Source organism: Saccopteryx leptura, chromosome 1 (assembly GCF_036850995.1).
Source record: "Saccopteryx leptura isolate mSacLep1 chromosome 1, mSacLep1_pri_phased_curated, whole genome shotgun sequence".
Taxonomy (NCBI): Eukaryota; Metazoa; Chordata; class Mammalia; order Chiroptera; family Emballonuridae; genus Saccopteryx; species Saccopteryx leptura.
The window spans coordinates 310,814,443-310,842,431 of NC_089503.1; the positions used below are offsets into that span (position 1 = coordinate 310,814,443).

General features: G+C 53.5%; 2 protein-coding genes across 5 annotated transcripts in view; one reads left to right on the forward strand and one right to left on the reverse strand.

The window, feature by feature from the left end:
- GTPBP1 (GTP binding protein 1) overlaps window positions 1-7,463 on the forward strand; it is a 30,526-nt gene extending 23,063 nt beyond the window's left edge. For all 3 annotated transcript variants that reach the window (XM_066358419.1, XM_066358420.1, XM_066358421.1), the window contains 6 exons: window positions 994-1,138; window positions 1,268-1,450; window positions 2,211-2,346; window positions 2,911-3,089; window positions 3,750-3,950; window positions 4,864-7,463. In XM_066358419.1, the coding sequence (XP_066214516.1) occupies window positions 994-1,138; window positions 1,268-1,450; window positions 2,211-2,346; window positions 2,911-3,089; window positions 3,750-3,950; window positions 4,864-4,956 (937 nt within the window). In that variant the 3' untranslated portion in view covers window positions 4,957-7,463. The remainder of the gene's footprint in view (window positions 1-993; window positions 1,139-1,267; window positions 1,451-2,210; window positions 2,347-2,910; window positions 3,090-3,749; window positions 3,951-4,863) is intronic.
- A 1,486-nt stretch (window positions 7,464-8,949) lies between these two features.
- Window positions 8,950-27,904, reverse strand: SUN2 (Sad1 and UNC84 domain containing 2). 2 transcript variants are annotated; one of them, XM_066358427.1, is made up of 18 exons: window positions 27,645-27,904; window positions 24,506-24,664; window positions 23,488-23,678; window positions 22,977-23,114; window positions 22,292-22,387; window positions 21,788-21,881; window positions 20,997-21,067; window positions 18,696-18,823; window positions 16,347-16,601; window positions 15,833-15,910; window positions 15,341-15,384; window positions 14,637-14,802; window positions 14,158-14,379; window positions 13,764-13,848; window positions 13,238-13,353; window positions 12,947-13,114; window positions 12,590-12,682; window positions 8,950-10,525 (listed from the first exon to the last, which is right to left on the reverse strand). In XM_066358427.1, exons 2-18 carry the CDS (start codon window positions 24,625-24,627, stop codon window positions 10,412-10,414), a joined length of 2,181 nt encoding a protein of 726 aa, XP_066214524.1. In that variant the 5' UTR covers window positions 24,628-24,664; window positions 27,645-27,904; the 3' UTR covers window positions 8,950-10,411. The 2 variants fall into 2 exon arrangements, with proteins under 2 accessions (XP_066214524.1, XP_066214526.1); XM_066358429.1 differs by lacking the exon at window positions 27,645-27,904 and adding an exon at window positions 26,906-26,926.
- Between the last annotated feature and the right edge of the window lie 85 nt (window positions 27,905-27,989).

Consider the following 27,989-nt stretch of genomic DNA (forward strand, 5'->3'; position numbering starts at 1 on the left):
CAGCTCCTTGGTCAGAGATACTCTCTGGACTTGGTTAACTCTGTTCCTTCTTCCAGAGTCTTGGGGCTGCTTAGAGCCATCTGTCTCCTGGGTTGGTCTATACGTAGTACAGGACCCTGGCATTTTGGCCTGTGGCTCTGCCTTGATTCTGTTCAGTAAGTACATCATATGGGCAGCAGAGGGAGTATTTTTCAGCTGTCCCCATTTTAATTCACTGATTTTTTCAGGGGCCTGTTCTGTGTAGGTGCTATTCTAGGAGCTATGGCAGGGGTCTCAAACTTGTGGCCATGCAGCCCGCGGGCCGCGAGTTTGAGACCCCTGAGCTATGGGGAATGAATAGTTCCTGATCTTGAGAAGTTTGATTAACCCTGGGTAGGAGATCTAGAGACCACTGAGATAGCTGGTGGAAAATCAGACATATGTACATATAACAGAGACACAGAATGTTCTAGATCTGAGAGGAGTTGAGTGCCCATCTGGGAAGGGTTTCCTGGAAGCAGCAGCAATGGAGTAAAGGATGAGAGGAATTGATAGTTGGATAAGAGGGAAAGAATTCGGTAGGAGGATCAGAGTGAACAAATACATGGCAGCAGAAAAGAACTAAGCTTTTAGGAGAAAGTAAGGTTCTCTGCTCTGGCTGGAATATAGGAATTTTAGAGAAATAAACCTGTAGAAATGTTGGGGGGGGGGGAGGAATGCTGGCTGTTTTCTCTGTTAATGGGGTTAAGGATTTTAAGAAAGCATGTGTGCTATCAGAAGCGGTTATGAGTGCCTGAAATAGGGCTATGGTGGAGGGGCAGAGAGGAGGGGACAGATTTCAGAGGCAAAACTGAGTAAGGGGAGAAGGCCTTAGTGTGGAGCAGAGGGGTAGAGCCCTGGTGGTGGGTGAGGGGGCAGGGGACCATCCCAGGGCCTCCTGCTGCTCCTGTCCAGTGTCAGGCAGGAGCTGGCCTCCTGAGTGCCCGTCTTCCTTTCTCTTCACCCTTCACTCAGGATGTGCCCGATATTCCAGATTTCCAACGTTACAGGTGAGAACCTGGATCTGCTAAAGATGTTCCTCAACCTCCTCTCCCCCCGCACCAGCTACCGGGAGGAAGAACCTGCTGAGTTTCAGATTGATGACACATACTCGGTACCGGTGAGTGTTGCTGGTGGGCTGAGCGGGGTGGAAGGCTGAGCAGGTACTTCCTACAAGGTGCATTGGGTTGAATCTGGTGGAGAGGGGCTGTGTGGGGATAGACTTACTGGGCCAGGGTCTTCTCTGCAGGGTGTGGGGACAGTGGTGTCGGGGACAACACTCAGGGGCCTGATCAAGCTGAATGACACACTGCTACTGGGCCCAGATCCTCTGGGTAACTTCCTATCCATTGCTGTCAAATCAATCCATCGCAAGCGCATGCCTGTCAAGGAGGTGCGGGGGGGCCAGACAGCCTCCTTTGCACTGAAGAAGGTGAGTATCCATAATACCAAAACTCCCCTGGGAGTGTGCATTTTGCTAGGCTCTAGGCCATTTCCAGTCCTCATGGCTGTTCTGCAAGCCAGCGGTTACTGACCTCACTTCTACAGAGGAGGAAACTGACTCAGAAAGGCTGTGTAACATTCCCAGGAGTACACAGGTAGTAAGTGCTAGAGCCAAGACTTGAACCCAGGCCTGCCTGCTTCCTAAGCTCTGTGCCTCCTCCTAGTGCCTGAGCAGGGTGCCCTAAGCTCACTGGTGAGGTCAGGTAGGCATCTCCTTGCTGTGTTGAGGGTCCTTGTACACAGGGCTGTTGAGGTCCCATTCAGCCTTCTGTCCCCCAGGGATTAGGATGAGTGCTAGCTCTAGGGTCACTTACCTTCTCTGCGAACCAAATTAACCAGCAAAATGGGACTTTCTTTATTCCCTCCAGTAGTCGTGCCGTACTCACCCTGCTCCTTCCACCTAATGCTTGCCTGCCTTTGTCCTTGTCACCTCCTTAATTCTTACCCATCCTTCAAGGCCCATCTGAAATGTCACTTCCTGCATGAAACCTTTCCTGCCCATGAATAGCAGTATTTAAGCTTCACATGGAGCATTGAAATCTGCCTAGAAGGCCTGTGGTCTATTGCAGGGAGGGCAAGGCTGAGTTGGGGTGATCTCATTCCCAGAAGGACTCCCACCCCTCCAGGACCAGGGGTGAAACCCAGAGGCATTATTGTCCCAGAGGTCCGGGATTCCCTCTTTCTTTCAGATAAAGCGCTCATCCATCCGCAAGGGCATGGTGATGGTTTCCCCACGTTTGAATCCCCAAGCATCCTGGGAGTTCGAGGCTGAGATCCTTGTCCTCCACCATCCCACCACGATTAGCCCACGCTACCAGGCCATGGGTAGGTGTCTAAGGGGGTTGCCACCCTAGGAGGCCCCCCACTCTAGCTCCCTTTACAAAGTGCTCCAGCAGCCCAAACCCTAGAATTTCAATTCCATCCAAGAGGCAGGTTTCCTTCTTGCTTAGTGATGCTCTTTTTTTCGTCCACGAGCTATAGCGGTTATTCAGTCCTGCAGACACAAAACCGAGTGCCACTGTATGCCTGCTCAGTGTCTGCTGAATGCTGCTGTGTACTTGGTGTTTTCGCCAGGTGCTGGGGACAAAGACCAGATAGGCAAGGGCCCTGCCCTCAAGAAGCCAACAGTTTAGAGAAGGCACACATGCAAGCACAGTGCCCTGTACTCAGGAATAGGGACCATGGGTCCAGGGACTGGAGTGGTCTCCTGGAAGGAAAGGTAGAATCCGAGGCATGGTCAGCTTCCGCCAGCTCACTCAGCTTCCTTAGGCCTCCCTAAGGTCTTAAACGCTGCTGCAGCTCAGCCATGCTCATGCTTTCACTTACTGCCTCCCCTGCCCTGAGCCTAGTGGGTGGTTCAAACCTGTCCTGACCTGGCTCCTTTGGCAGTGCACTGCGGGAGCATCAGGCAGACAGCCACCATTCTGAGCATGGACAAGGACTGTCTGCGCACTGGGGACAAGGCCACTGTGCATTTCCGCTTTATCAAGACCCCCGAGTACCTACACATAGACCAACGGCTGGTATTCCGGGAAGGCCGCACCAAGGCTGTGGGCACCATCACCAAGGTATGGCTGGACAGATCTCACCTGCTCCCAGCAAACACCGGGGCCACTAGACTATGTCAGCAGGTGCTTCTTGAGAAGCCTCATTGAGTCTCCTGAACTGCCAGGGCAGAGGCACCGGTCCTGCCTCGGGAGAGCGGGAGTGGCGCAGTCCTCCTGGGTGATAGCCGTGGATTTCTGATAGCCACACTCCAAATGTTTCCAGCTGCTGAGATACTCGGTTTCTGGGAGGCCTGAAGTTAAAACTTGCCCCACACTCTTGTGCCAGGGCAGTAGGGTCCAAGGGCTAGAGATGCAGTTGATGTTCTGAGGAGCCAGCCTAGTGAGGAAGATATGCATTCAGCTCAGCAGGCTCTGGTGGGCTGGGGGGTGGGGGCGAGGTTCCCTGATTGTCTGCAGGAAGAACACCTGAGCAAGGGACAGGATGGAGCCCTACCCGGCCAGGCTGAGGCAGCCTGGGACATGGGGTGGGAGGGAGTAGGGGTGGGGGACATCTCTCTGTCCCTGTATCATCATGGCCCTCCTGCTATGGACCCTGGGCCATCCCCTAGGACGAGCCAGGCCAGGGAATGAGAAGTCCCTGAGGTGGGGGCGGGAGCAGGCAGCTGAGCTGATGTCACTGCCTGTAGCTGTGACCTCATCCTCACCTCTTGGCTCCTGCAGCTCCTCCAGACCACCAACAACTCCCCAATGAACTCCAAGCCTCAGCAGATTAAAATGCAGTCGACAAAAAAAGGCCCCCTGGCCAAGCGAGAAGACGGGGGCCCACCAGGAGGGCCGGCAGTAGGGGTTCCCCCACCTGGAGATGACACTTGCTCTCCTGGATCTGTGCAGTCAGCTGTGTCCAGCGGCCTCCAGTTAGCGGTGAGCCTGCCTCCCAGGCCAGCCCTGGGCCCCTGACCACCTTGGGCGGGTGCGGGCAGGGTGATGGGGGTTTGGCTGTCACTGTCAGTGGAGATGACATCTAAGAGAGCTTCAGGCAGCCTTTTCCTGCTGCCTGATCCGTGCAGAGATAGATGGTGTTTCCCACAACTCTGTGCACTTGGGTACTTTCTGAGTGTGATCTATTGGTCTCTGAAGACAGAATTTTTCAAACTTGGACATGTGATCAATGTAAAATCAATTTAATTGGTCCTGATTAGCATTTAGTTTCCACATTTCAAATTTCCCTTTCATAGTAAGAGTAAGAAGTGTTTGTGGGGGGAGGCGCGAGGAGATGTGTGACAGGAAAAACGGTGCCTTAGAGGGCTCTCCTGTGTCCTTCCCTGACTTAGTGCCTCTTGAGGAACCTGTGGCCTCAGGCCCTGTGTATTGTGGCTGTCACTCAGTGTCCCCTGCGAGCTGCGTCCCGGTCTCTCCCAGTACCCTCTCACCTCTCTCCTTTCTGAGTCTTTCTCCATGTGATCCCTCTCTGGAGAAGGAAGCTTTTGCCTGGCTCCTTCCTTTCTGTTCTCCTATTGAGTTTTCCTTGGGCTCCTTCATCCCCTTTCACTTTCCACCTGTCAGTGGTGGCAGGAGTTGGTTCCTACTTCCCTTTGTGCTTGTCTGAGCTCATGCCTTTCCCAGGGGACCCACCTGCCCAGCAGATAGAGCACACCCTTGCTCCATCTGACCAAGGGGAGAAGCTGTGCTCAGGTCTACAGTGGTGCCTGCCAGGGAGGCTCAAACCACACAGCCTGCCCTTGGTCTCCTGCCCCCCTTCCTCCTATCCCCACTCCTCAGCTGTTCCCTGTGCCCATTGGGCCACTGCTTCTCAAGTTCCTCCTTTCTTTTTCAGCCTAAGCCCAGCAGTGGGGGCCGGCGACGAGGGGGCCAGCGTCACAAGGTGAAGTCCCAGGGGGCCTGCGTGACTCCTGCCAGCGGTTGCTGAATTTCCCCTGCCTATCCTCACCACCCAAGGGATTCTCATGTTCTGGCCACCACTCCACCACATGGGCCAGAGTAGCCACGTGCCCTCCCACAGGCCACAGCCAGAGTTTTGTCATTCCCCCACCCCTGGTTTCTGGGGGCTTATAATTTATAAGCTAAGGAAGATGGCCAGACTTCTGAAGCAATGACCACCTCCTGCCTTCTGCCCTTCATCCTCACTGTTTTTGTACATCTGGGCCTTGATTTTTTATTCTTTTTATTCTCATTCTTCATCCTAAGTGTGTGTGCGTGCGAGGTGCAGGAGTGTGGCCCTGACAGTTTTTCTCCTTTCTCCTTTCTTCATCCATGGCTGGCCACCATCTCCAGGAGCTGGCCACCTGGCCATTCATATGTCTGTCCATGTGTCTTTGTGAGAACCTTTAGGGGCTGTCAAGAGCTGAAGGGTGCCCGGAGCCCCTCCATGGAGCTGGCCTTGGGGCTGGGGCTGGGGGCCGCAGGTGTAAGTGCTGCCGCTGCGGCTCAGGAAGCCTCCTTCTGGGACTCGGGGCTTCTGGCAGGGTGGAGAGTGCTGGCTTCCTCTTTTCTCTCCCTCTTCTCCTTAACCCCAAAACAGGTAATGCCAAAAGCTCCTAAATTGTAACCTATAGATGTGTGAAGGGAAGAGGCGATTGGATAGTAAGGCCCTCCCTGCTCCTAGCTCCTAGCTCTGACCCTTGCCACTGATCCAGAGACAGTGGCTTTCTTTCCCTTGGAGACAATCCTGCATGTGGCTGGTCAGGGCAACTCCTCTGTGACTGCTGAGCTGGAGGCTCTGGCCTCTCCCAGAAGCTGCCTCTGGCTTGGACTTTGAATTTTATTGGGTCTCAGGGCACTGATGACCTAGACTGGTATCACCTGCTCAGGATTATGCTCAGAAGCTCATCCTGTTGGTGGGGTGCAGGGTGTTCCTCTGAGCCAGGCTGGGACTGGAACTCCTCCTCCCACCACATCCTGCTACATCATCCCAGCATGGCTGCTACAGGAGCACAGAAATCAAGGCCCTGAGCCCTGGGTTTGGAAGCCCAGACTGGGATGTCTGGAAAGACTCCCCCAGGCCCAGCACAGAGCAGTAAACCCTCTGGAAGAATCAGTGCCTAAGGTGGGGTTGCCAGGCCAGAGGTGGCAGCGTGGACCCTGAACCAGCCTGGTCTGAGCTGTGGACTGAAGCCCTCACTCGGGCGGACTGGTGGGTAGAGCCATGTTCTTTTCTCTAGCTAGGGCAAATACCCAGCTGGCTGGGTCCTTCCTCAGCCTTGCCTCCCTCTTGTCCCCAACCCTTCTCCTTTCCTTCTGCTCCTGGACTACTAGTCCCTTCACCTCCCCTTCTTCCAACTCTTTCTAGTATCCACTGACCATGGCCATGGACTGACCAGCATACAAAATAAAAGTTTGTTCCAAGTTGCAATGTCTTGTTCCCTGTCCAGCCCTTCCAGGTGGAGGTGCTGCCCCTGGGAACACTGCTCTGTGTGCCCTACAGCCCTGTCTGCAGAGCAGAGTGAGTTGAGAGAGCCCAGCTCTTGTTAGGCAGGCGTGGCTTCAACACCTGAGCACTTCCATCGGCTGGGACACAGGACAAGTTGCCAGCCTTCTCTGAACCTCAGTTTCCTCCTCTACAGCAAGAGGTAAACGCCTACAAGGGTCGTAAAGATTTAATGAGAGGATGTATGTGAGGCCCTGATGTGCCCAGCACGTGGGGGTGCCTGGTGAATGGGTACCACACTGGTTCCCAAGTCACAGCAGCGGCCACAGTGGGGGACAGGCTTGAAAGGAGAAATGTGGCATTGACATGTCTGTTATGTGGCTGGGCCGTGTCCGGTATCTCACTTGTTGCATTCATACTCTTTACGGAAGGTGTTGGTGGTTCCATTGTTCTAGTTAAGGAAACTGAAGCTCAGAGCAGTGCCCAGCAGGCGAATTGCTCGGGCACTGGCCCGCCCCAGCCCTCCCGCTCCGCTGCTCCAGTGCGTCCTTGGCCCCTGCCTGTTCCTTGTCTCCTGGCTCTTTCTCTCTTGCTTTTCTGACTCCGGTTCTGCTTATAGGGGCTACTGCCCACTGATGCCTTCATAATTGGAGGGCTCCAGTGTTGGGCACCCCTCTGTTCTCGGTCCCCACAGTGAGTTCTGTGGAATTTGTTTCCAGAGGGGTTGGCTACTTTAGAACCTTAGAACAGGTAGAACTTCGTTTTGTTTGAATTCTTTGGCCCCTGTGAGCATAACCACTTTATGTTTGGAAGCTGTGGCCTCCACCCTGGTCTCTGTGCCCTCAAGACACTCAGGAGGTTGGTTTGGATATCTGTGGCCACCAGGCCACACTTGCTAGCAGGGGCCTGGCCGGATGCAGCATTTTACTGTCATCGATGGACTATAAAAGTTCCCCATTGGTCTCAGCCCTACCAACTATCCATTTGAAACAAAACACCAGCCCTTTTGTAGTTGATGAAGAATAAAGTTGTTACTCTGATCACCTGAATGGCTAATCCTGGCTCTTCTGTGTGTGCTGCTGGCGTGGGCGGCATCTAAGTCAGCACTGCTGTTCTGGCTTACTGGCTTCCCTGGCGCAGTCTAGGCAGGGTGAGTGCAGGTCTGATTGGGGGCATGGCATGTTCCACGAAGAAGGTGGTGTGAGTTGTGCCGCGAGGCTGATAGGATTTGAACATGTGCAGACAGGCAGAGTGTATGTGCCTGGCCCCAGAGGGCAGGAGCAGAGGCCCCGAGCCCTGCCATGGTATATGGCAAATTCCTGGGACCCATTTATTGGTACTGCTCAGGAATGTGCCCTTTGTTGGAAAGTGGTGCTAGTTGCAGAGCAGAGCAGTTGTTGGGTGAAATGGGGAGGGAAGTGAGCAGTCGGTGGGGGGTGAGCCTGATGTAGGATTAGCTCTTTTCCAGGACCTTGAGTTCAGTGACTGGCCTGAAGCATCAGGGCTGGGCTTGCACTCCACCCAGCACTTCTCTGTGGTTGTTTATCCTCAAGCCCTGTACTGCTGACCTGTTCCTGCCTTCCAATTCCTCAGCCATGATGGGGACCTGCCCTGGGCCAGGCGTCAGGGTCAGGATAAGAGGCATGTATTTGCGAGTCCAGTGGGGAACCACCCTGGCCCTTTGAGCAGCTCATTAGGGGCACTGAATCTGGGGAAGTGTTTATGGGGAAGGACCAGGACCTGTCCCCTCGAGCTGGCAGAGTCTGGCTCTTCAGGGGACCCCCTTCCTTGTCCCATCCCAACAGATACAAGGGGCAAATGTCTTAACTCCCACGGAGAAGGATCACAGCCCTGAAGGCAGACATGGTCACTAGTGAAGCAGACAGCTACCTTCTACTCAAATGGCACTAAGATGCCAGAAAAAACCTCTCCATAATGGGTATCAGTGTTGGCTGAGAAAGCCACCTCACTTTCTCCTCCCAGCCCTTGAGCCCCATCCCCCATCACAGCTGGGTTTTAGCTGAAAGGCCTGGTTTTCTAAAGTAGGAGTAAGTCTTTGAGGCATTGTTTTCTTTTTTTTTTTTTTGTATTTTTCCGAAATGGGATGGAAATGGGGAGGCAGTCAGACTCACGCATGTGCCCGACCAGGATCCACCCGGCATGCCCACCAGGGAGCGATGCTCTGCCCCTCCGGGGCGTCGCTCTGTTGTGACCAGAGCCATTCTAGCGCCTGAGGCAGAGGCCACAGAGCCATCCTCAGCGCCCGAGCCAACTTTGCTCCAATGGAGCCTTGGCTGCGGGAGGGGAAGAGAGAGACAGAGAGGAAGGAGAGGGGGAGGGGTGGAGAAGCAGATGGGCGCTTCTCCTGTGTGCCCTGGCCAGGAATCAAACCCGGGACTCCTGCACACCAGGCCGACGCTCTACCACTGAGCCAACCGGCCAGAGCCGAGGCATTGTTCTGACTAAATTCATTCTTGGATTCCCAAGAGCTGATTCCTTGTGTAGTGGCCAGATAAAAACCATGTACTCCATCAGTCCTGGGCATATTTTATTTTTTGCATAGACATAAATTATAATCTGGAGATAAAAAATTAAGAACCCAATAGTGCAGCATTTGTGACAGAAGAGCACAAAACAAAACCAGGTTGTCTGGGGGCAGAGGCTGTGCAGGACTGGCGCTGGAGGAGCACAGGATGGCCTGGGGCCTCGCCTTCACTCCAGCTCCCTTCTGCAGCAGCCCAGTAAGGGCCAAGCCCTCTTTCTTCCTAAGGGCACCTGCCTGTGCTGGCAGCCCCTCTTGTCTAGGGCATTATAGGGAACTGAAGTCACCCAACACCCCACAGAACAGGGCTAGGAATCAAGCCCTTAGCTTTTCAATTTAAAAAACAGACCTTGAAAAATATTTACATAATATAGCAGGGCCTGCTGGGTCAAAAAGTCCCTGCTCAGACCCCTGCCCTACCTAGCTCCCCCCTCCCCATCCCCAGGCCCCCATAGAAAAAGCCAGAAAGGAAATAATTGAGCAAGAGCTGAAAGAGCCCCAAGGGGGTGGCTGAGGGTGAGGACCACTTACACCATGAAGGATGATGCAGGGCCCACAAGGCAGACTGACTTCCCACCATGATACCCTGAATATCACCTTGTTATCACTGGGCCACCAGGAGAGCCCAGGGAGTCCCCTGCTCCCAACCTTCTAGCTGATCCCAGATGCTTACAGCCTCAGAGGACAGGTCTGGGCTCCCTGCACCCTGGGGGAATGTGGCAAGCTTCAGGGGACAGGCCCCGGTCCCAGCATCAGAAGAGAAAGAGCAACTAATATTCCTAGCAGAGGGGATCCTACAAGGATGGCCCCTGGGTCCCTCAGAGGCTCATAGGAACCGGACCTAGGGTACAAGCAGACCCCTGCCCACCTCAGCTGAGGGCAAATACAGTGTACAAAAGCCCCTCAAGGAGCCTGTGGGCCAAGCTCTCCTAGGTTGATGGCACTGGCTTCTAGAAAAGACCAGCCACCCTCTACCAGGAGCTTCCCGCCTGCTGCCCAGCCTCACCCTCCTCCCACAGGGCTTCCCTTCCCTACCCCAGGCCCTCGCTTACACCACCCGTGGCCTTGGCAAGTGCATCATTCACATAACCTCCCAACAGCTTCTTCAGTGCCAGCCCCTCACCCTGTGGAGGGGTCGCAATTGCTGGGACAGGTTTACTCATCACCTCTCCTGCCTCAGTCCCATGTGATATGCTACATATGTACACCCTCCCAGGAGGGGAAGGAGATGCCTGGAGCCTGGCATGAGAACGACAGAGCCCGCTGTGCCCTGGCACCACCCTGCTGCTAGGAAAGCCCTGCATGTTCTTTCTCCTCTCCACTTGGCCAGGGGTTCTTGCTCCTGGAAGTCAGTGCACGATCAAGCATGTGCAGGAAGTGGCAGGGTGCTGCTCTCCCACTCCCAGAGAAGGCACGGCTGGCCTCCCAGCTGGCTGGCAGCAGCACAGGGAAGGCCTAGTGGGCGGGCTCCCCATGCACCCGGAAGCGGTAGATGCAGGTATACTCAGGGTGGCCCCAGTTAGTCAGGATCCGCAGCTCCACCACCTGGTATGTGGCCATTTTAGAGTCCTAGCAGGAGAAGGAAGAGGTTAAGAGTGTCAGAGAGCCCCCCAGACCTCACTGATAGCAGGCAGGAGAGGAGATACCACCCCTAGGACCAGATGTTCCTCTCCCCTAGGGCCTCTGCAGAGACCTGTCTTTAGACCCTGGAGGAGTTTCAAGCTGATGGGCTAAGGGGCCCCAGGGGCTTCAGAGATCCTACAGGGGCCACCCATCAGGGCCACATGGAAATGTCCTTGGAGCTGGGAGTGGCACATGATCCCAAAGTGACAATTCAGGTTCTCAATCATTACTGTCAACGGGCAGAACCACCTCCATGGAGAGTTTGCTGCTACATGTTGATGTCAGGAAAGAATCCCTTTATAAACTTTAGAATTTTTTCTTTTCTTTTTTAAGTTCCTATCAGGCCTCTCTATGCTCAAAAAACTACAATTTTTAATTAAAAAAAATTTTTTTTTTAGCGAGAGAGAAGGGGGCAAATAGGGACAGATAGGAAGGGAGAGATATAAGAAGCATCAATTCTTTTGTTGCTGCTCCTTAGTTGTTCATTGATTATCATATATGCCTTGACCGGGGAGCTCCAGCCAAGCCAGTGACCCCACTCAAGCTGGATGAGCCTATGCTGAAGCTGACCTTGAGGTTTTGAACCTGGGTCCTCTGTGTCCCAGGACAATGCTCTATCCACTGTGCCACTGCCTGGTCAGGCAAAAGCTACAATTTTTGGGTTCTTGCTCCTGGAAGTCAGTGCACGATCAAGCATGTGCAGGAAGTAGCAGGGTGCTGCTCTCCTACTCCCAGAGAAGGCCAGCTTTTAAAGCAAGTTTCACCTTTTTTTTTTTTTTTTTTTTTTTTAATATTTATTCACTTTATAGAGGGGAGAGAGAGACAGAGACAGAAATGGGGGAGGAGCAGGAAGCATCAACTCCCATATGTGCCTTGACCAGGCAAGCCCAGGGTTTCGAACTGGCGACCTCAGTGTCGCCTTTATCCACTGCGCCACCACAGGTCAAGTCTCACCTTTGATGGCCCAGCACAGTGTTCTGCTCTTCCTCTCCCTCCAGTCTCCTACACAGCCTCTTGTCCTCCACATTCTCCTAAAGGTATAGTCTGCACGCATCCCTGAGAAATCCCAGCTCCTCCTATGACTCAGCACCTTGGAGCTCACAGCTCAGTCTGTATGTCCAGGCCTCTTGACAACTTCACTGGACTGTCCCACAGGTGCCTCAAACTTGTTGGCCAAACCTGCCCCATCTCTGCATTAGCCTCTCAGCTGCCCTCACCTCCACCATCTCCTCCCCTACTCCCAGCCAGGGCAATTGTGTCCCGCCACCCTTGGTCCTCCAAACACCCTCTTGTTAGCTTCAGTTCTGGCTTGCTTCCCTGCAACCACTTCCCAACCAGTCTCCCTGTCTCCAGGCTTGTCCCCCTTGGATTCACCATTTACACCCAGTCACAGTGATCTTATTATAATGTATGTCATATTGTCATTTCTTTGCCTAAAACACAGCAATGCTCCACCCCAGCCCTGGGGGCTAAAATAAATACTTAGGCCTGGGATCCAGGCCTGCTTCTCCAGGCTCTGTTCCTGCTACTGTCCCTTTACCTCACATCCCCCATGGCACAGCAGAGTATTCCGAGTCCCCACCATTGGTGGTAGTTGCAGGCAACCTGCATCAGATTCATCTGGGCTATTTGTTAGAACACAGGTTTCTGAGTCCCAACGGCCCTAGGGAATCAACCTATTGGGGTAGAGCCTGGGACTCTGCATTTCAGGTTGAGTGGCCACAGTACAGTGTACTGCTTGAGGTCTGGCTGGGCCATGCTCAGACCTTTCCCAGGCATCTTTCCTAACACTGCATCTGGAAGGGGCCCCTCCCCTATCTGATGTCTACTTGACACCTCTTCCAGTCACCTGGGACAGCTGTTTCCCATACCTCCAGCTGTAGGAGGGCAGGGTCTTTGGTTTCCTGCTCTGAACCCCCAGCACCTGGCACAGGGTAAACTACCATAATATATCTGCTGAATGGATGAGAAAGTGAGTATGCCACCTCTGCTGGCAAAACAATCCTGTACCTGAAAATAAAAGGTCTGAATGGGCTCCCCATCCTGGTCGTAGGTGAACTGGCCAAGAAGGGTCCCCTCCTGCTGCAGGTCTTCATCAAACCCCTGTGAAGAGCAAAGGATGAAGGGAAGATCCTGGCCACCCAAGGATGAGTGCCTTCCCTCCCTGTTCCCACACTGGTCCCCTCCCACCCTGGCGGACAGGGGATCTGAACAATGGACACTTCCTCCCTCTATAGCCCAAAACAACTGGGATCAAAGTACCATTTCCACCCTGGCACCATCTCTTCCAGATCTGCTCCCCTCCCTGGCCAAAGAATGACCTCAGTAGAGCCCCACGGGCTCACCCGGCACAGGTGGCATACTCACAAAAACAGCGAAGTCCTTGGGGGCACTGGAGATGGTGCTGTTGGGCGACAAAGACTTGGGGACATGCTCTAAGGTGACAGCAGTGGGGTGGATGCGGGCAGATAGGCGAACTACAGCAAAGCCCTGCGGCCCTTGGAAGGCCCAACAGTTGCCTGGGTGCACATCTGGCTAGAGGAGAAAAAGTCAGGTCAGTGCAAGGCTGGTGACAAAGAGCCTGTCCTGAGTGTAGCTCTGGCTGACCTGGAGTGGGACTGTCACCCAGCTACACGGGAGACTGCTCAGGATACCTACCTGGAGGATGACGCGGGGTGACTGGGAATGGTACCACAAGGGGATACCGAAGAGGCTGAGGAGGGCCGTCTTGGTCTCATAGGTCTCGGAACATCGGGTGCTGATCACACTGGCCCCTGACACAGGAAAGAAAGGCAGTGTGGGTGCCGGGGGCCTGGACATTGGTGGAAGGGGAGACCAGATGACCAGCTCGGCTCAGTAGCCATAAAGACCCCAAGTTTAAAGGGCTGAGGCAGCTCAAGGAGGGACCACTGTAGCCCATGTTCTCCCTGAGGGCAGAGGCAGATGCCCCAGGCCCAGTCTGCCCACCTAACCCAGACCACAGTGCAGCTATAACAGCCTCATCCCAGCCAAGGATGGTGTTGGGCACGTTCTGAATTCTCCCAGCTGCTGCTTGTCTTCATCGTGAGTTCTAGGTTGGGTGACTGCTGATAAACCCTGCTTGCCTAGCACCACAGTGCTTCAGCAGATGCTGGATGCTAGTGCAGGGACCGGGCTCAGCAACAGAAAGGGGCAGCACACACACCTCCTGATTCCAGCGCATAGTCCACCATCCCGATGCGGTCCTCACTGTAGCGCTTCAGGGCCCGGTTTACAATGCGGTGCACCTCCTAAAACCCAGGCACCCAGAGCAGTTGTGATGGGAGGCAGACTCATCTACCCTTGTGCTTCCTCTGACGGGGGCTAGGGACCCACAGACCCCTTTTGTGCTTGCACCACACTGGTGTCCCGACACACATGCCTCCCACACAGGTGCACCTCTACCCTCCCATATCAGCCTCAAAGTAAACACTGGAGCCCCTGCATGTCACTTGGTTCCTGGAACATTCCAGGGAGCTGACACTGTGGGACTGTGCATGTCTATAGCTCCCAGGAGGAAAGCAGTTTGTGTGTGTAAGTGGGGGTCCCAAGAACCTCACCTCCTCTGTCACCCCGATCACGCCTTCCTTCTGCAGCGTGAGCCCCAGGCTGGCCGCGGCCTCCTTCGCTGACTTGCCCTGCATCTCGGCCACATGGGTGAGGATCTTGCTCTCTAGCTCTTGAAGCTGAGCCTGCATCTCTTCTCGCTGAAGGAGCCCAGTGCGGGTTCCCCTACCGCGGAGGAGGAACTGACTGACCCAGGCAGGGAACTGAGACTCCACCTAGGAAACAAAAAAATGGTCTCACTTTGGGATGCTGGCTGGGAGGTGTCTGGCTTGTGTAAAGGGGTAGAAAAGAAGTTCTTGATAGAAGAATGGGAAGAACTCCCATTGAAGGAAACAGCATGTGTCAAGTCCAGAGCCAGGGCTCGTGGAACAGGCTGCACGGACAGGAAGCTTTCTGCCCCATGCAGACTGCACGGACAGATGGCCTCACAGGGTGGGCTGTTCAGCAGGGGACTTAGACAGTTCCAACTCACATCATCCCGCAAGGCCTGGAGCTGCTGGGGCACCAGGCTCACTTGGTCTGCCACCGAGCTCTGCTTCAGGGTCAGGGCTGCCAGCTCCTGCCGCAGGCCTGCCACCTGGTCCTCCAGCCGCGCCAGTGCCTTCATGGAGTTCTCCCGGAAGGACTCCTGGGTCATCCTGCTCCCAAAGAGAAGAAGAAGATTTGGATCTCTGGTGAGGGGTAAGGACATGCTGGGGAAAACCAGAGGATCACCTGCAGGTGAATGCAAAGCCTACTCTTGGAGATCCTACTCTTGGGAGATCCTGGCTGTGAATGCAGCTCCGGGCTTGCCTGTACCAGGGAGTTAATTCTTATCCGGCTCCCTCTCTAAATGCAGACCCAGCATTCACTCAGCCTCAGCTGCTCACGCCCTCCATGAGCATGATGTCTAGGCATGGGAAGGCAGCCGCGCAAGGTTGTACAGAAAAGATGGTATGTCTGCATGACCCCAAGAATCCCAATTCTCTTGCTGTACCCCACACCCCCAACCTCCACTGCACCTCAAGGACAGGCTGTAAGCATGTGGTTCCAAGCCAGGTGTCAGCCATCTGACTCTGCTTTGAACACAGTCTGAACTCTGCTCTGGGGCTCTGCTCCCCAGTCCTGCTTTGAGTGGGGGTGAGGGTGGGCAGGGGAAAGGCAGGCCTTGGCCAGACTGCAAGACCCAGTCAATACCTGTGCCACTCAGACTTCAGCTGTTGGAGTCGAGCCTCAGACTCCTGTTGGCAGGAACAAGGGAGATGTCAGGCTCAGAGCAGTCAGCCTCCCAGAGCAGTACGTGTTCCCTTTGGGGTTTTTGCTTAACTCATCCCTTCCCCAGGGTCTCCCCACTGCTTTAGCAAATGTCAAACTGGCCTCCTAATCTCACCCTGTATCTGGCACACTCGGGTATTCATATGTTCACTCATTCATTCAGCATGTTAGACCAATAGCACGGGCCGCTTGAAAGTGGCCCTCCCTGTCCTCCAGCACACTCCCAGGGCATCCCTGAACAGCATTCCAGCCCAGGCAGGTTCAGTTCAAGCAGAAGTCAGGAAACTACACACCCCTACCCCATTCTATGTCTGAGCAGACCCTTCAGGGAGCCATGTTTATCTCAGCCCTAGAAGAGATACCAACTTGGATCAGGGCCCCACTGTAGGGTCCACGTGCCCAAAACCCACCCACCTGGGAGGCCTGGACAATCTTCTTGAAGAGGTCTTCTGAGTCTTGTTGATGTTCTGCCCTCAAGGTGACTAGTTCTTCCTGTAAGGCATAGTGACAGAGGCTGAGGATTTCACTGAGCTGTGCTCAGAGGACCACTTACTGCCAGTAAGTGGTGTGTTTGGAATTCAAACCAGGCCTGATGGCAAACATCAGCTCCTGGTCTTGCTGCTACCATGCTTCTTGGAAACATGCAAACCTCCCCTTAAGCTTTCCTGCACACCGACGTGGTGTCAGGCCCGGCACCAGGCACTCTGAAATCTTAAATGCTCACAACTAGGGGGCGGGGGCAGCAGGAGAGTGTCTATTTTCAAGAAGAGGAGACTCAGACATAGAGAAGGTAATTGCCAAGTGGCAGAGCTGTCTCTCATGTCTGTCACGGTGTGCAAGGTCTCGCCCCCTCCACCCCACACGCCCACTGTGTCACCCGCATATGACATTCAGCTCTAGCCCAGAGACCACAGCTCCTCTCCCCTACCTGGATCCGGGCCGCGGTGTCCCTGCGGAAGTCCTCCTTCAGGGCAGCCTCTCGGCGGCTCACCAGCCCCTCCAGGAGCACCAGAGTGTCCTCCTGGCTCAGGCTGCCACCACCTCCCTCACTAACAGCCCCTTGCCGCAGCTCCAAGCGTTCCAGGCGCATGGCCTCCTTCTGCCAGTTGGAGGAAAATTCGGCAGCAAGAGTTTCCAGGCGCCGCTCCAGAGAGTGTACGCGGGACAGAATGCGCTGCTCAGCCTGGCAGGGTGGGAGGGAGAACCCAGAGGTGAGGGACCTGCGACAACAGTGCTTCCTGAAGAGAAACGGAAGAGAATCCCAGATATGCCCAAATGTCAACACATGCTGGGTCCAAGGGTCCCTGGACAGTCTCTCTGCCCTGCGGGTGGGCAAGTCCTTCTGCAGGTACCCGGGTTTGGTGGGTATGGTAACCAGGAAGCACAGGGCACTGGGACACAAGGGGGTGCTGGAAGGGTCTGATCCCAAGAAGAAGTGCACAAGGGACAGGTGAGAGGGGATCCAGTGTCCTCCCAGAAGAGGGTCCGAATGGAGGAACAGCCCCAGAAGAGGAAGGATGGCCATTTGGGTGGCCTGTTGGGCTGAGCCTACCCCCCTTCCCTCTCTAGGTGTAGTGTACCAGAGAGTGTGGCACTGAGAGGTTCATGGAACAATGGCTAAAAGGCCAAATAACTTGAAAAGGCTTTCTTTCTCCTCTTAACTGGTTGCCCCACAGAGAAGATAGAATACGAGTCATTTGGACTTGAGGTTGGCATTTGATAGCATGCCATGAATTCTGAGAACCTTGTTGGCTTAAGAACAAAAATCTTTGCCAAGAGAAAGCATAAAACACAGTCTGTCAACTATCAAAGGGTGAGGCCAGTGGGTACACTGGGTACAGAGATTGCTTGATTTTTAAAAATTCCATTTTTTACATGACTCAAAAAGCAAACAAACAGTAAAAGTCATGCTTCTGATCTCTGCCCCCTCCCCCTCCCCTCCTCTCCATCCCTCCCAAACCAGGCAACTCTAACTCTGCTACTTCTTTTTCTCCTTTCTCTCTCTCTTTTTTTTTTTTACAAAAAAAAAAGGTGATTTTGAAATTGAATTGTATTTAATGTCTTTACTAATTAAAAAAGGAAAATTTACAAATGCCAGGATATGTTATTTTAAGAAATAATAAGATCATGGTCAAGAAAGTAATATCCACCAAAATAAATAATTAAAAATGTGATACCAAATTAAAGTCAGCAAGGTACAAATAAAGTTAAATAATTACAATAAAGAGTTTAACTTTTTCATCGTGTACCTCAGGACCTGCACACATACATACTGGTTATTTGTGCCCTTGTCACCACCCCCTCCCCACTGGACTGCAGGCTCTTTCAGGGAGCAGTCTGGGCCTGTTCCATGGCCACGGTCCTGCCCTCTGCCCTGCATGTGCACCCTGTGCGATGCGGCCTTGCACGTGCTCCCATGGAGAGGAGGAGCCTGTATCCCGTCCTTGAATCTAAACTGGCTCTGGGTTTGCTGAGGCCAATAGGATGTGGAGGAAGAGACAGGGTGCTAGTTCTGAAGTGAGGCCGCAAAAGGCTGGGCCTGATTCTGCTCCCTTGGAACCTGGATCCGCCTCTGTGAGAACATGACCGGGCTAGCCCGCTGGACAGCAGCAGCGCAGGTGGGGTACAGCCCACCCTGCTGCTCCACCAGCCAGCTGCAGACACATGAGGGAGCCCAGCCAAGACTGATCTGTCCCTGCACAGACTCAAAGAGCCAACTAGAGGACCCATAGACTCATGAGCTAATCAAAGGCTCGTACTCTTAAAGCACTGATTTTAGGGGTGGTTTATCTGCTAGTAGGTAACTGACCGACATTATTACCTTAGTTGTAGAAGGTGTTCAGTAAATACAAGGTAGGGCGAAAAAGTAGGTTTATGGCTGTGAGTACATGAAATACACAGTTTACTCCTGTATTATCACTTATTAATGATCGTATTGTTTTCCATATGAACAACTGTAAACCCACTTTGCCCCACCCTGTGTTTGTGAAATTGTGTTCGATAAAATAAAGCAAACAAGATGACTTGTCTGATTCCTTTTCCTTCTTTTGCCTGTGCCCAGGGTGGCAATTAACTTTGGGACAGTTCTGACTACTATCTAAGCAAACTGCCTCTCAATACTCACACTCCAAGTGGTAGAGAAAGGGTGCCAGGAAGGTGAGGCAGTGTCTCAGCTAGGATGGTACCTCTTCTCAGTCAGGCATGTCAGGAAGAAGCACAGGGAAACCAGCTACGGACAGGCTGAGGGAGGAGCCTGTGAACAAGCTAAGATGCTCACCTGGAAATGCGGAGATGCGTCTCTGGACTCCCACACTGCACGCTGCTGGCCACCGCCCCGTGCTGCCCACCAGGAAACCACGGCTGGGTGGAATGTCTGCAGTCCGTATGGGTAGAAATACCAAGCACCTGTACACAGGGGAGGGTGGTTACCCAGGCTGGGGCCATAAGCATGATGGCACACATGGTAAGGACTTCAGCTTAATCAATGTTGGTCATCAGTAGCCTGTCTCATTTCATGGCAAGTGGTACAAGAGCCGCACTTCCCAGTCTCCAAGGCAGCAACTTCCACCAGACCGTCGTCCCAGAGTGTGTGCATTCTCACATCCCCTCAGGAATCCTCATCTTTCAGAACTTGCAATAGAACCCAGAGGCCCTGATGGTGGTTTTCAGCCCAAACTTTAAATCAGGATCACCCAGGGAGCTTTTAAAACACCCAGAGTCAGGCCTGGCCCTCCATAGGATGAGTTCATTGGTCTGACTCTAGGGGGACCCTCGTGAGTAGTAAAAGCTCCTCACGTGACTCTAATGTGCTGCACGGTTGGGAATCACTGAAACAGAATACACCTGCTAAAAAGGCCGCTGTCGGGGCCATCTGTGTTGTGATGTGTTTATCCCTGAGCTGTGCATGTACATGTGTGTGCGTGTGTACCTATGTACGGTGGTAAGGGCACCTGAAAAGGCCGTATTGGCTGAGGAGTCTTCACCCAGTAAGATGCCATACTTGTCACTCATCGGCTAGCAGCAGGTGCAACAGAAAGCACTTGGCTCTAGGCTTTCTGTCAGATCCCCTGGGCACGCCCTCCCTTACTGTACTCCCTGAGCAGGTCCCTCCACGGGGTGAGGGTGGAGCTCAGGTTAAACTGAGTTAACTCATGGGAAAGTACCTCCTGAACAAAATGCAGTACTGTTATAAAGGGTATTATTTTAAGGATGATGCCCGCTTTCCAATGGATATGAACAAGCTGTTCTTGTAACAGGAAACAAAAAGGAAATCAACAACTGGAGAAAATGTTCTACCTTGACATTAAATGTAAAAGAAATACAAGTTGAATAGATGCTAAATCTATAAAACCAAATACCTAAAAATAATAAAGCATGATCTCTAATTAGAAATTGGTACAATTATTAAAATTGAACCTGGGGGCCATGGAGGCAACTCTTATAGAATTATGAAACTCATGTGAGACTGTCAAATAAAAAGTTGACACAAATGTACATATAAGGCCCTGGCCAGTTGGCTCAGTGGTAGAGCATCGGCCTGGCGTGCAGGGGTTCTGGGTTCGATTCCCAGCCAGGGCACACAGGAGAAGCGCCCATCTGCTTCTCCACCCCTCCCCCTCTCCTTCCTCTCTGTCTCTCTCTTCCCCTCCCGCAGCCGAGGCTCCACTGGAGCAAAGATGGCCTGGGTGCTGAGGATGTCACCATGGCTTTCGTCTCAGGAGCTAGAATGGCTCTGGTTGCAAAGGAGCAACGGCCCAGATGGGCAGAGCATCACCCCCTAGTGGGCATGCTGAGTGGGTTCTGGTAGAGCGCATGCGGGAGTCTGTCTCTGCCTCCCTGCTTCTCACTTCAGAAAAATACAAAAAAAGAGAAAAAAAGTACAGGTCTACACACATATATATGTACACGTACACACACACACACACACACACAATGATTACAACTATGTAACAAATTTGGAACTCCCATGATAGAGACTGGGATAATGTAGAGCATCTCACAAAGACAGCATCTTAGAGTAAAAGGTGTATTTACTTCTTTTTACTACTTCATTGCTTGGATCTTAAAGATAGTTAAAGTTTGAACTTGATCTTGTAACAATAACTCACTCATCCAGACTATGTCCTGATTTGGAATGGAGAAAAATTTACTACTAACAACTGTCAGAGTCCTTGATTTTTACCCCATTACTCCTGTACTAGGCATGTTCTGACCTAGGTGGCTCCAAGCCTCCTCTAGACATGCCAGGCAGTCCAGAGTGGCTACCCAAACTGAGGACAAGATCAGCGGGTAGGGGCATTTACCCTTTCACTCACTGGGCACCCTGAGAACACAGTAGCATTAGTCAGCAGAGGACCCAGGAGAGCCAGACAGGACTGGTCTAAGGCTCAGGTCTCAGGGTTCATGAGGTGCTCAGGTGCAGTCCAACCCCACTCATCCAGTAGGTGATCACCATCCCTCTAGTTTTCTATTCTGCTCAACACCAGCCTCTGCCCACACTGCCCTGCCTATCTGGCTTACCAGCCCCATCCCGGCAGCTCTTGTCCTACCCATTTCCTGTGACAGCGGGTCAGCTCACCATAGGTCAGGCCTGTCAGGAGCAGCAGCAGCAAGAGGAACCACAGGAACATCTTCAGGGATGAGAAGCGCCTGGGCCATGGGAGGGGTGAGCAAGGAAGGCAAGGGTGTCAAGAGAAATTCAGGCCTCTGGGTTTCCCCCAGGGAGTCCCTTGAGACTTTTTCTGAGTGCTAAACTGGGGCTGAAGTGACACTCTTGAGTGTCTCATCCTGCCAGAGCCAAATAGGACTCTTTCGAGGTCTTGGAATAATGGGGACAATTATGACCTAGGAGTTTCACTGTTGTTATTAAAAATAAGTAGTGAAATCTTAAAAAAATAAAAATTTTCATATACAGAGGTCCTCTAAGCAAGAAAATATATATTAAAAAATGGAACTCCTTCAACAACATCTTCTTTTAAATAAACGAGGAACCTTTTTTTCTTGGTGACATGAATCCATCCTTGCCCCTCTTCTCAGCAGAGCTGGCCACCCACTCCAACCAGGATTATGGCCAGAGAGACCCTGACTTCTTGGCTCAGTCTTCTCCCCTCCGCCAAGGGGCCAGTTCCCAAACCCTGGCACTACTGGGCCAGGGACTTCAGACCCATGGCACCCTCAGGCAGCCTCTGAACATGGGGTGGGAAATTCTGGGGTCTAGGCCATCACAGGGTCCAGAGGGAAACTGAATATCCTGAGAAACACCACTGGTGGGTTAGAGCCTACGACCTGACCAGTAGGAAGAGACCAAGCCTGTCTGAGACTTCTGTTTGGAACTTTCTGAATCATTGTCCAGGCAGGAATCTCGCTCACCTGGTTAAAACGAAGACGTCGAGGAGGGAGGCAGCTGTCGTCAGGCGGTACCAGGTGGTGCCAACCCACCAGTAGAGGAGTCCAAAGAGCCGGCCTAGAAGAGAGACCATGAGGCCTAAGTGTCACCCTGAGCCAGCGGCGGCCCGCGGGTCATGGCTTCAGGGCACCGCTTCCTCTCCACCTGCAGTCCTCCCTGCCGCTACTAACATGGACCTGCCGGAGCACCATTGCCTTCGCTGACAGCTAGCTACCCAGTTCCTGAAATCCCACCTGCCTGCTCTGCCAGTGCCCTTGGTCCTGTCCACAGTTGCTCCTGCCTGTCCAAGCGAGGATTTTCCCATGGCTCTTGGCTCCCAGTGGTTATTCCAGAATTATTTGTTTTAACCAGGTGAGTTTCCCGGATGGTCCTACAGTGGTGTCTGCATACCCAACCTCAGGGAGATGAGTGAGAAGGGACTACTGTAGGGAATGGAAGCAAGTGTGCACTGAACAGCCAGCACCCACCTGGAAAAGTGACCACCATCCAGAAAAAAGTGCCTGCCTGAGAGACAGCGTTCCTTAGCCATGAACCTGAAGTCCGCTGGTCCATCTCCGAGTATCCTGCAGAGATGGAGAAGAAAGCAGCTCAGCCTGTCCTCATTCAGAAAGGCCCTGGGATGTGGTGACTGCCTATTACTTATCGTCTCCCTTAGACTGTGAGCTGAGACCACGCATCATTTTCCTTCACGTTCTCAGAGAGTCACATAGGCTTGGCACCTAGTAGGTCAGTAACTGTCTGCTGAGGGAACTTTCAATAGGTTTCTGACATTTTCCTTGAGCTCCTCACCTGCATCCATCCCCTCACGGACAATCCTTCAACCACTGTTCAGAACTGGACCAAGGGATCAGGCACCTCCTCTGTGTGAAGCCTGTGTTAAAAGGCTGGCCAGAAATAAGCTCAACAATGGAGCTGACCGCAGGCCTAGTGGGGCAGGGGCGCCCAGTGTGTTGGACACCCTAGGCTGGGGTTCAGGAGGGACGCCCAGATGATCCGTGGAGGTGCCCGCCAGACACTGCGCTCTCTCAAGCTGTCAGGGGCGCCTTCCCCAGCTTCCCATCACCTCCCCTGCAGTCCTGGAACCTGGGGGAGCATCGCCCCGTCTCCCTGAGGCTGAGGTGGACGGCGTCGCCTACCTACATAGTTGCGTACCTACATAGTCATCCTCAGAGGAGTAGCCCGAGGAAGACCCGAGGAAGTCCTCGGAGAGCTTGGTCTCCGCCAGCCCGTTGACTTTGCTGCTCTCGGAGCCCCCTGTGCCTCTCCTCCTCCTCACCCGCAGGGCTTCACCTGCGGAGGGAAGAATGCAGGGTTCTCCTGGGGAACAGAGGTGCCGATGAGGGCATTCTGGAGGGCTGTGTGGGGACACCCTGATAAACAGATGAACTCTGTCCTTGGCCTCTCCCAGCTCTCTGGGACCCTCTGGGGTGAGCTGGGCCCAGCCCCTCTTTGTCTCCTGGGCTTGGAGCAGCAACATGGCTACTTCATCTTCTAAAGGAGCCTGGAAGTTGAGACACCTGGCTGCTTTTCCAAGGGTTTCTGAACACAGGAGCCCTTCCTCTGGCTCAGCATGTTTAGGAAACCTGGGGGGAAGGAGCCAGCATCTGGGACCTTAAGTTTCCAGAAGAAGCGAAGTCCCAGGAGAAAGGCTGCAGATACTTACTCCAATAGGGGTCACTGTGCAGCTGGTTGTCAAGGATGGCACTCCTGGCGAGGGAGGCAGCCCGGGGACTGCCAAAATAGGACTCCCTGACCACCGACTCGCTGTAGTAGGAGGTGTGTGTGTCAGAGGATGGGTCCAGCTGTGGAGCTGGAGAAAGGCGCCTGGTGTTGCTGGACTTCCTCTTCAGGGTCCTGCAGGGGGTCAGCCAGGAAGGAAGAGCAGAACAGGCAGGTGAACCCAGCCAGGAACAGGAAGCCAGTCCCCTTGCCCTCCTGCAGTGAGTAGGCTGGCCTTGTTGCTAGGAAACTAACAGCTCCCCATTACTGACTGGCTGCAGAGCTGAGCACAGGCAGTTCCTCTGCTTCCATTATCTTCAAAAATCTCACTAGCAGTTAGGGGAGATTGTCAAGGTGATAGAGTCAAGATTCAAACCCAGGTCTCTAAGTCCAAAGCCAAGTTTTTTTCTCGTGCTTCATTGTGGATTAGTAATTTCTACAATCCACTGAAAACCTGAATAAACCAAATCTGACCTCCAGGAGCCTGCTGTGGGGCTCATGTCTACAAGGGGGGCCCGATGAGGCTGGCGCCTGCCTTACTCATTTTCTAGTGCCCCTGGGATCCATTCCTCTCCACAGCTGCTTGGCTGGCCCTGCTGCAGCCCTACCCTCGGTGAGACACAAGGGTGTGGGCCTGGGGAGGACGGCCAGATGGGCACACCCATCTATAGCAGAAGGGGATCCTGTAAGCCCAGCTTGCAGTGTCGGGGTTTCCGGTCTAGCTTACTCTTGAAGTTGCCTCCCCACTTCCTGTTCTCTGAACATGAGGGTAGCAGCCTGGCTTACATTAACAGAGAAGGATTGGTGCCAGTCCTGGCTTCCCTGTAGCTGCTCATGGCCCCTTGACTGGACATGGGCATCTTATCTCTGCCCATGAAGGTCACAACAGGAAGAGGCTGCACAGAGAGTTGCCTGAGTCCTCTGCTCTGCACATCCACACAGAGGTGGTGGGGCTCCCCTACCTGAAAGGACTGTCTTTAAACAGGGTGCTCTGGCTCCCAGCCACTGAGCTCCCTCCACTGCTGCTGCCGCCGTCATCGTCCACCTGGGAGTAGCGTGTGAGGCGCTGGCTTCGACGAGACATGATGAGGTGAGATGGGGACCCTTCCCCTAAAGAGAGTCTTGGGAGAGAAAGGAGGACAGGTGAGGTTGCGGCAGTTGGCAGCTCCTCCCTGGGGGAGGAGAGACTAGGCACTCTCTCCCAATGAAAAGATCACCCCCTGTGATCAATCAAAACAGCCTGAGATATGGGTGACAGCACCACCCATTCTGCTACAGTCTACACCCAGCCCTGGGCTCACTTTGTACCCAGGCAGCCTTTTTTCATGAGGTTTCCTAATTTTCAGTTTATCTGACACCGCGCTTCACGAGAGCCAGCGTTGTACTTTCTGCAACCGTGGTAAGTGGCACACGATAGGCACACAAAAGATGCTAAATGAGTGCCTTCAATCACTGCTGCCCCACACAGAACCTGTGGCCCTGCATTCCACTGCACTGCCCTCCCCTGGAGCGGTGTCCTCTCTCATTTTAGATGCTTCTCTGGTGAGACACGCTTTCCTTTCCTTGTAGCTCTACTTATTTGATCAGGCCCCAGTCAAACTGGGACTCCAGAAAACCTTCCCTGGTACATGCCCCCAGCATTCTAACAGTGGTCATCTGCTGTATACCCCTGGGCTGGTTACTGTGTGGGAGGTGACGATAAAACACTTTGTAAATACTACCTAGGTACCTTGTTCCTTACAGGTATTTCTGATCCTACAAGCAAGGGAGACCTCATTCATCTCCTCGAGCAAGGGAGGATCCTGAGACACTAAGATGACTGGTAACCATAGCCACCCAGCCTGTAAGTGACAGAGAGCCAGGGTTTGAGCTCAGATTTGACATGTGATAGGGCCTGGGTCTTTCCACCCTACCATGAAGTTTTCAACTTGTTTCAGAAATGTATAGTGTGTCCCCAACTAGAGTCCTTTACAGCCTAAAATATGTTCGCAACAGTCTGTAGATAGAATTGTTACACAACAAATATTTGTTAACAAACTAACAAAACAGGGTGGTAGAGCAGGAGTGTGGGATTACAGGGGCCGGAAATCAAGGCTCGGGAACTGAGAACTAGGACTGAGAGGAGGCTGGGTGAAGGACCTGGCAGAAGGACTGTTCTACCACCTGAGGAGGATTAATAAACTCTAGAAACCCAAGTTTGAAATGTCAGATTGCCGATGTGAGGGGTATCAACACGCTGCCTCTGCCCGTCCAGGTTATAGTCATTGTTACTCAGGCCCACTCAAGGGCTCCTCCTAATATTCCTGGGTCATACTTAAATTACTAGTTCTCTGGGTTGTGTGGTGGGCATAGACTCTTAACACATCTCAACTCAGACTATGAAAACCAGAAGGTCTGGTTAGTCCAGCTAGAGAATTCTAGAAAGTCCTCTTCTGAAAAACAAGTGGCCTCATATCTTGCTTTTTGTTTTTAATTTTTTTCCCCCATTGATTTGGGGGGGGGGGGAAGGGAAAGAGGGAGGAAGATGGAGGAAGAGATAGAGAGTAACAAGGAGAGGAAGAGAGAGAGAAGCATCAACTCATTGTTCCACTCAGTAGTTCCAGTTAGTTGCGCACTCATTGGTTGCTTCTCATGTGTGCCCTGACCAGGGGATCCAACCCACAGCACACTGGGAGGATGTTCTATCGACTAAGTCACCATGCCAGGACCCTTCCGTCTTGGTCTGATTCGTATCTTCTCAGGTGGATGTCCACCCAACGTCCTCCCCTGGTTCTAGCCAATGTTGGTAAAAGACCGACTGGTAGTAGCCAAAGCAGGAAGTTGGCCTGAGTTCTTTTCTATATTCAACTCCTTATTAGGTAATTCCACCCCCACTACTGCCCTCCCACCTGAAAGCTCCAAATACCCACACAGGCTCCTCCTCTTAACTTCTGCCCTGCTGCAGTGGAGGCCTCCACTCCCGGGCAGAAACAAAGCAATGTGTTTACACAACACTGAAGGCTGAGGCTGGCAAAAACACAGATATTCATACTGAGGTGGTGGAGAGGCTCAAAGCTGTGAGCACCTCCACGCTCCCAGGGGAGCCTCTTAGTCTTTCCTGTGGCATGCTGCTAACACAAAACAGTTTGCATTTCTCAAGATGAAAAAGGTCAAGGCTTTATCCACCAAAACAAAACAGAGGAGCCTCTAGCTCAGATATTTTGCATATAAAAACAGACACCACCCCCCCCCCCACACACACACACACACACGATCAGTTAAAAAACTCTCAACTAAAACATCTCTCCCCACTTCTGAGCTGAACCACATCCTTTTCTTAACACCACCTTCCGCCACCCTATCGCAAACTTATATGACAGTACCTATCCAATGTTCAGTCTTAACGTGGATCTTGGGTATCTTGCACAGGCCGTTTTCACTCTGGGGCATTGTCACATTACGTTTCCTCCTGGGGCCTGTAAAACGCTCCAGGTGCTAACTTCCTTTATTTCTTACCCGCTGAACACATAGAAATTTTTTTTTTCTTTTTAACCAACCGCGCGCCTTCCCTGCCTCTCTGCTCTAAGGCACACTCCCTCCCCGTTTGTTTGGTTTCTTTTTAGAACTGAACAAAATGGGCCTTCCTCCTATTTCCTGAGTTCTGACACTCAGAGGCAGAGAACTGCCTGTCCCTGGAAACTGCCTGACTGGCACGAAAACATGGGCACTGCCCTGCACTGGTTTGGGGCAGCCGGTCTTCACTCTTCTTCTCCCGGGGAGTTTCTGCCCAAGGAAGTCCCGCCTGGAGACATCCGCCCTCCGTGGGGACCAGTGCGGCAGCCAGCCCTGGGGGCGGGGACCTGGCAGAGATGAGTCAGGGCGGTTGGCCTTGGCCCGGCGCTGGCCCTGCCCGACCGGCCCAGGGGCGTGCGCCGGGCGGGGCTGGAGCCTGGCCCAGCTTGGCCCGGAGAACCAGGCCTGGGCAGCTTGGCCCTAGCCGAAGCGGCCCAGTGATGACCCCGGGGTCAGGCCTGGCCCGGCGTCCGCGGGAAGGCGGGAGATTCCGGCCCACCACCTTCGGCCCGCGTGTTCGCTCGCCTGAGGCCCACGAAAGGCTGTTACCTGCTATCACGGCTGCTCCGTGCGGGGACAGGGGCGTCCGAGGCCCGCGGTGCCACCCGGGCGCGCCCCCTTTCACCGTCAGAATCCCGCGAACGGCGCTCTGCGCGCGGGCCCGAGGCGCCGAGGAGCGGCGGCGCAGGACGGGGCCGGCGGGCGGGAGCTGCGAGAGCGGTGACAATGCGGCCCGCGCAGAACTGCGCGAGTGGGGCCGAGCGGTGCGCGCGTGGCGGAGTGTGTATGTGTGCGCCTGTCAGTCAACCCTGACAGGCCGTGGCCCATTGGCCAGGCCCCTCCCGCTTCACCGCCCACCGCCACCTCCTATTGGGTGGTTTGAACACAAAGGCC

Coding starts and splice junctions, on each gene's coding strand:
- SUN2 (XM_066358427.1), bottom strand. CDS start 24,627: ATGTCTCGTCGAAGCCAGCGCCTCACACGCTACTCCCAGGTGGACGAT. Junction 23,115..23,487: donor GCACAGTGACCCCTATTGGA/GTAAGTATCTGC, acceptor TTCCCTCCGCAG/GTGAAGCCCTGCGGGTGAGG. Junction 15,911..16,346: donor ACACCGCGGCCCGGATCCAG/GTAGGGGAGAGG, acceptor TATGCCTTACAG/GAAGAACTAGTCACCTTGAG.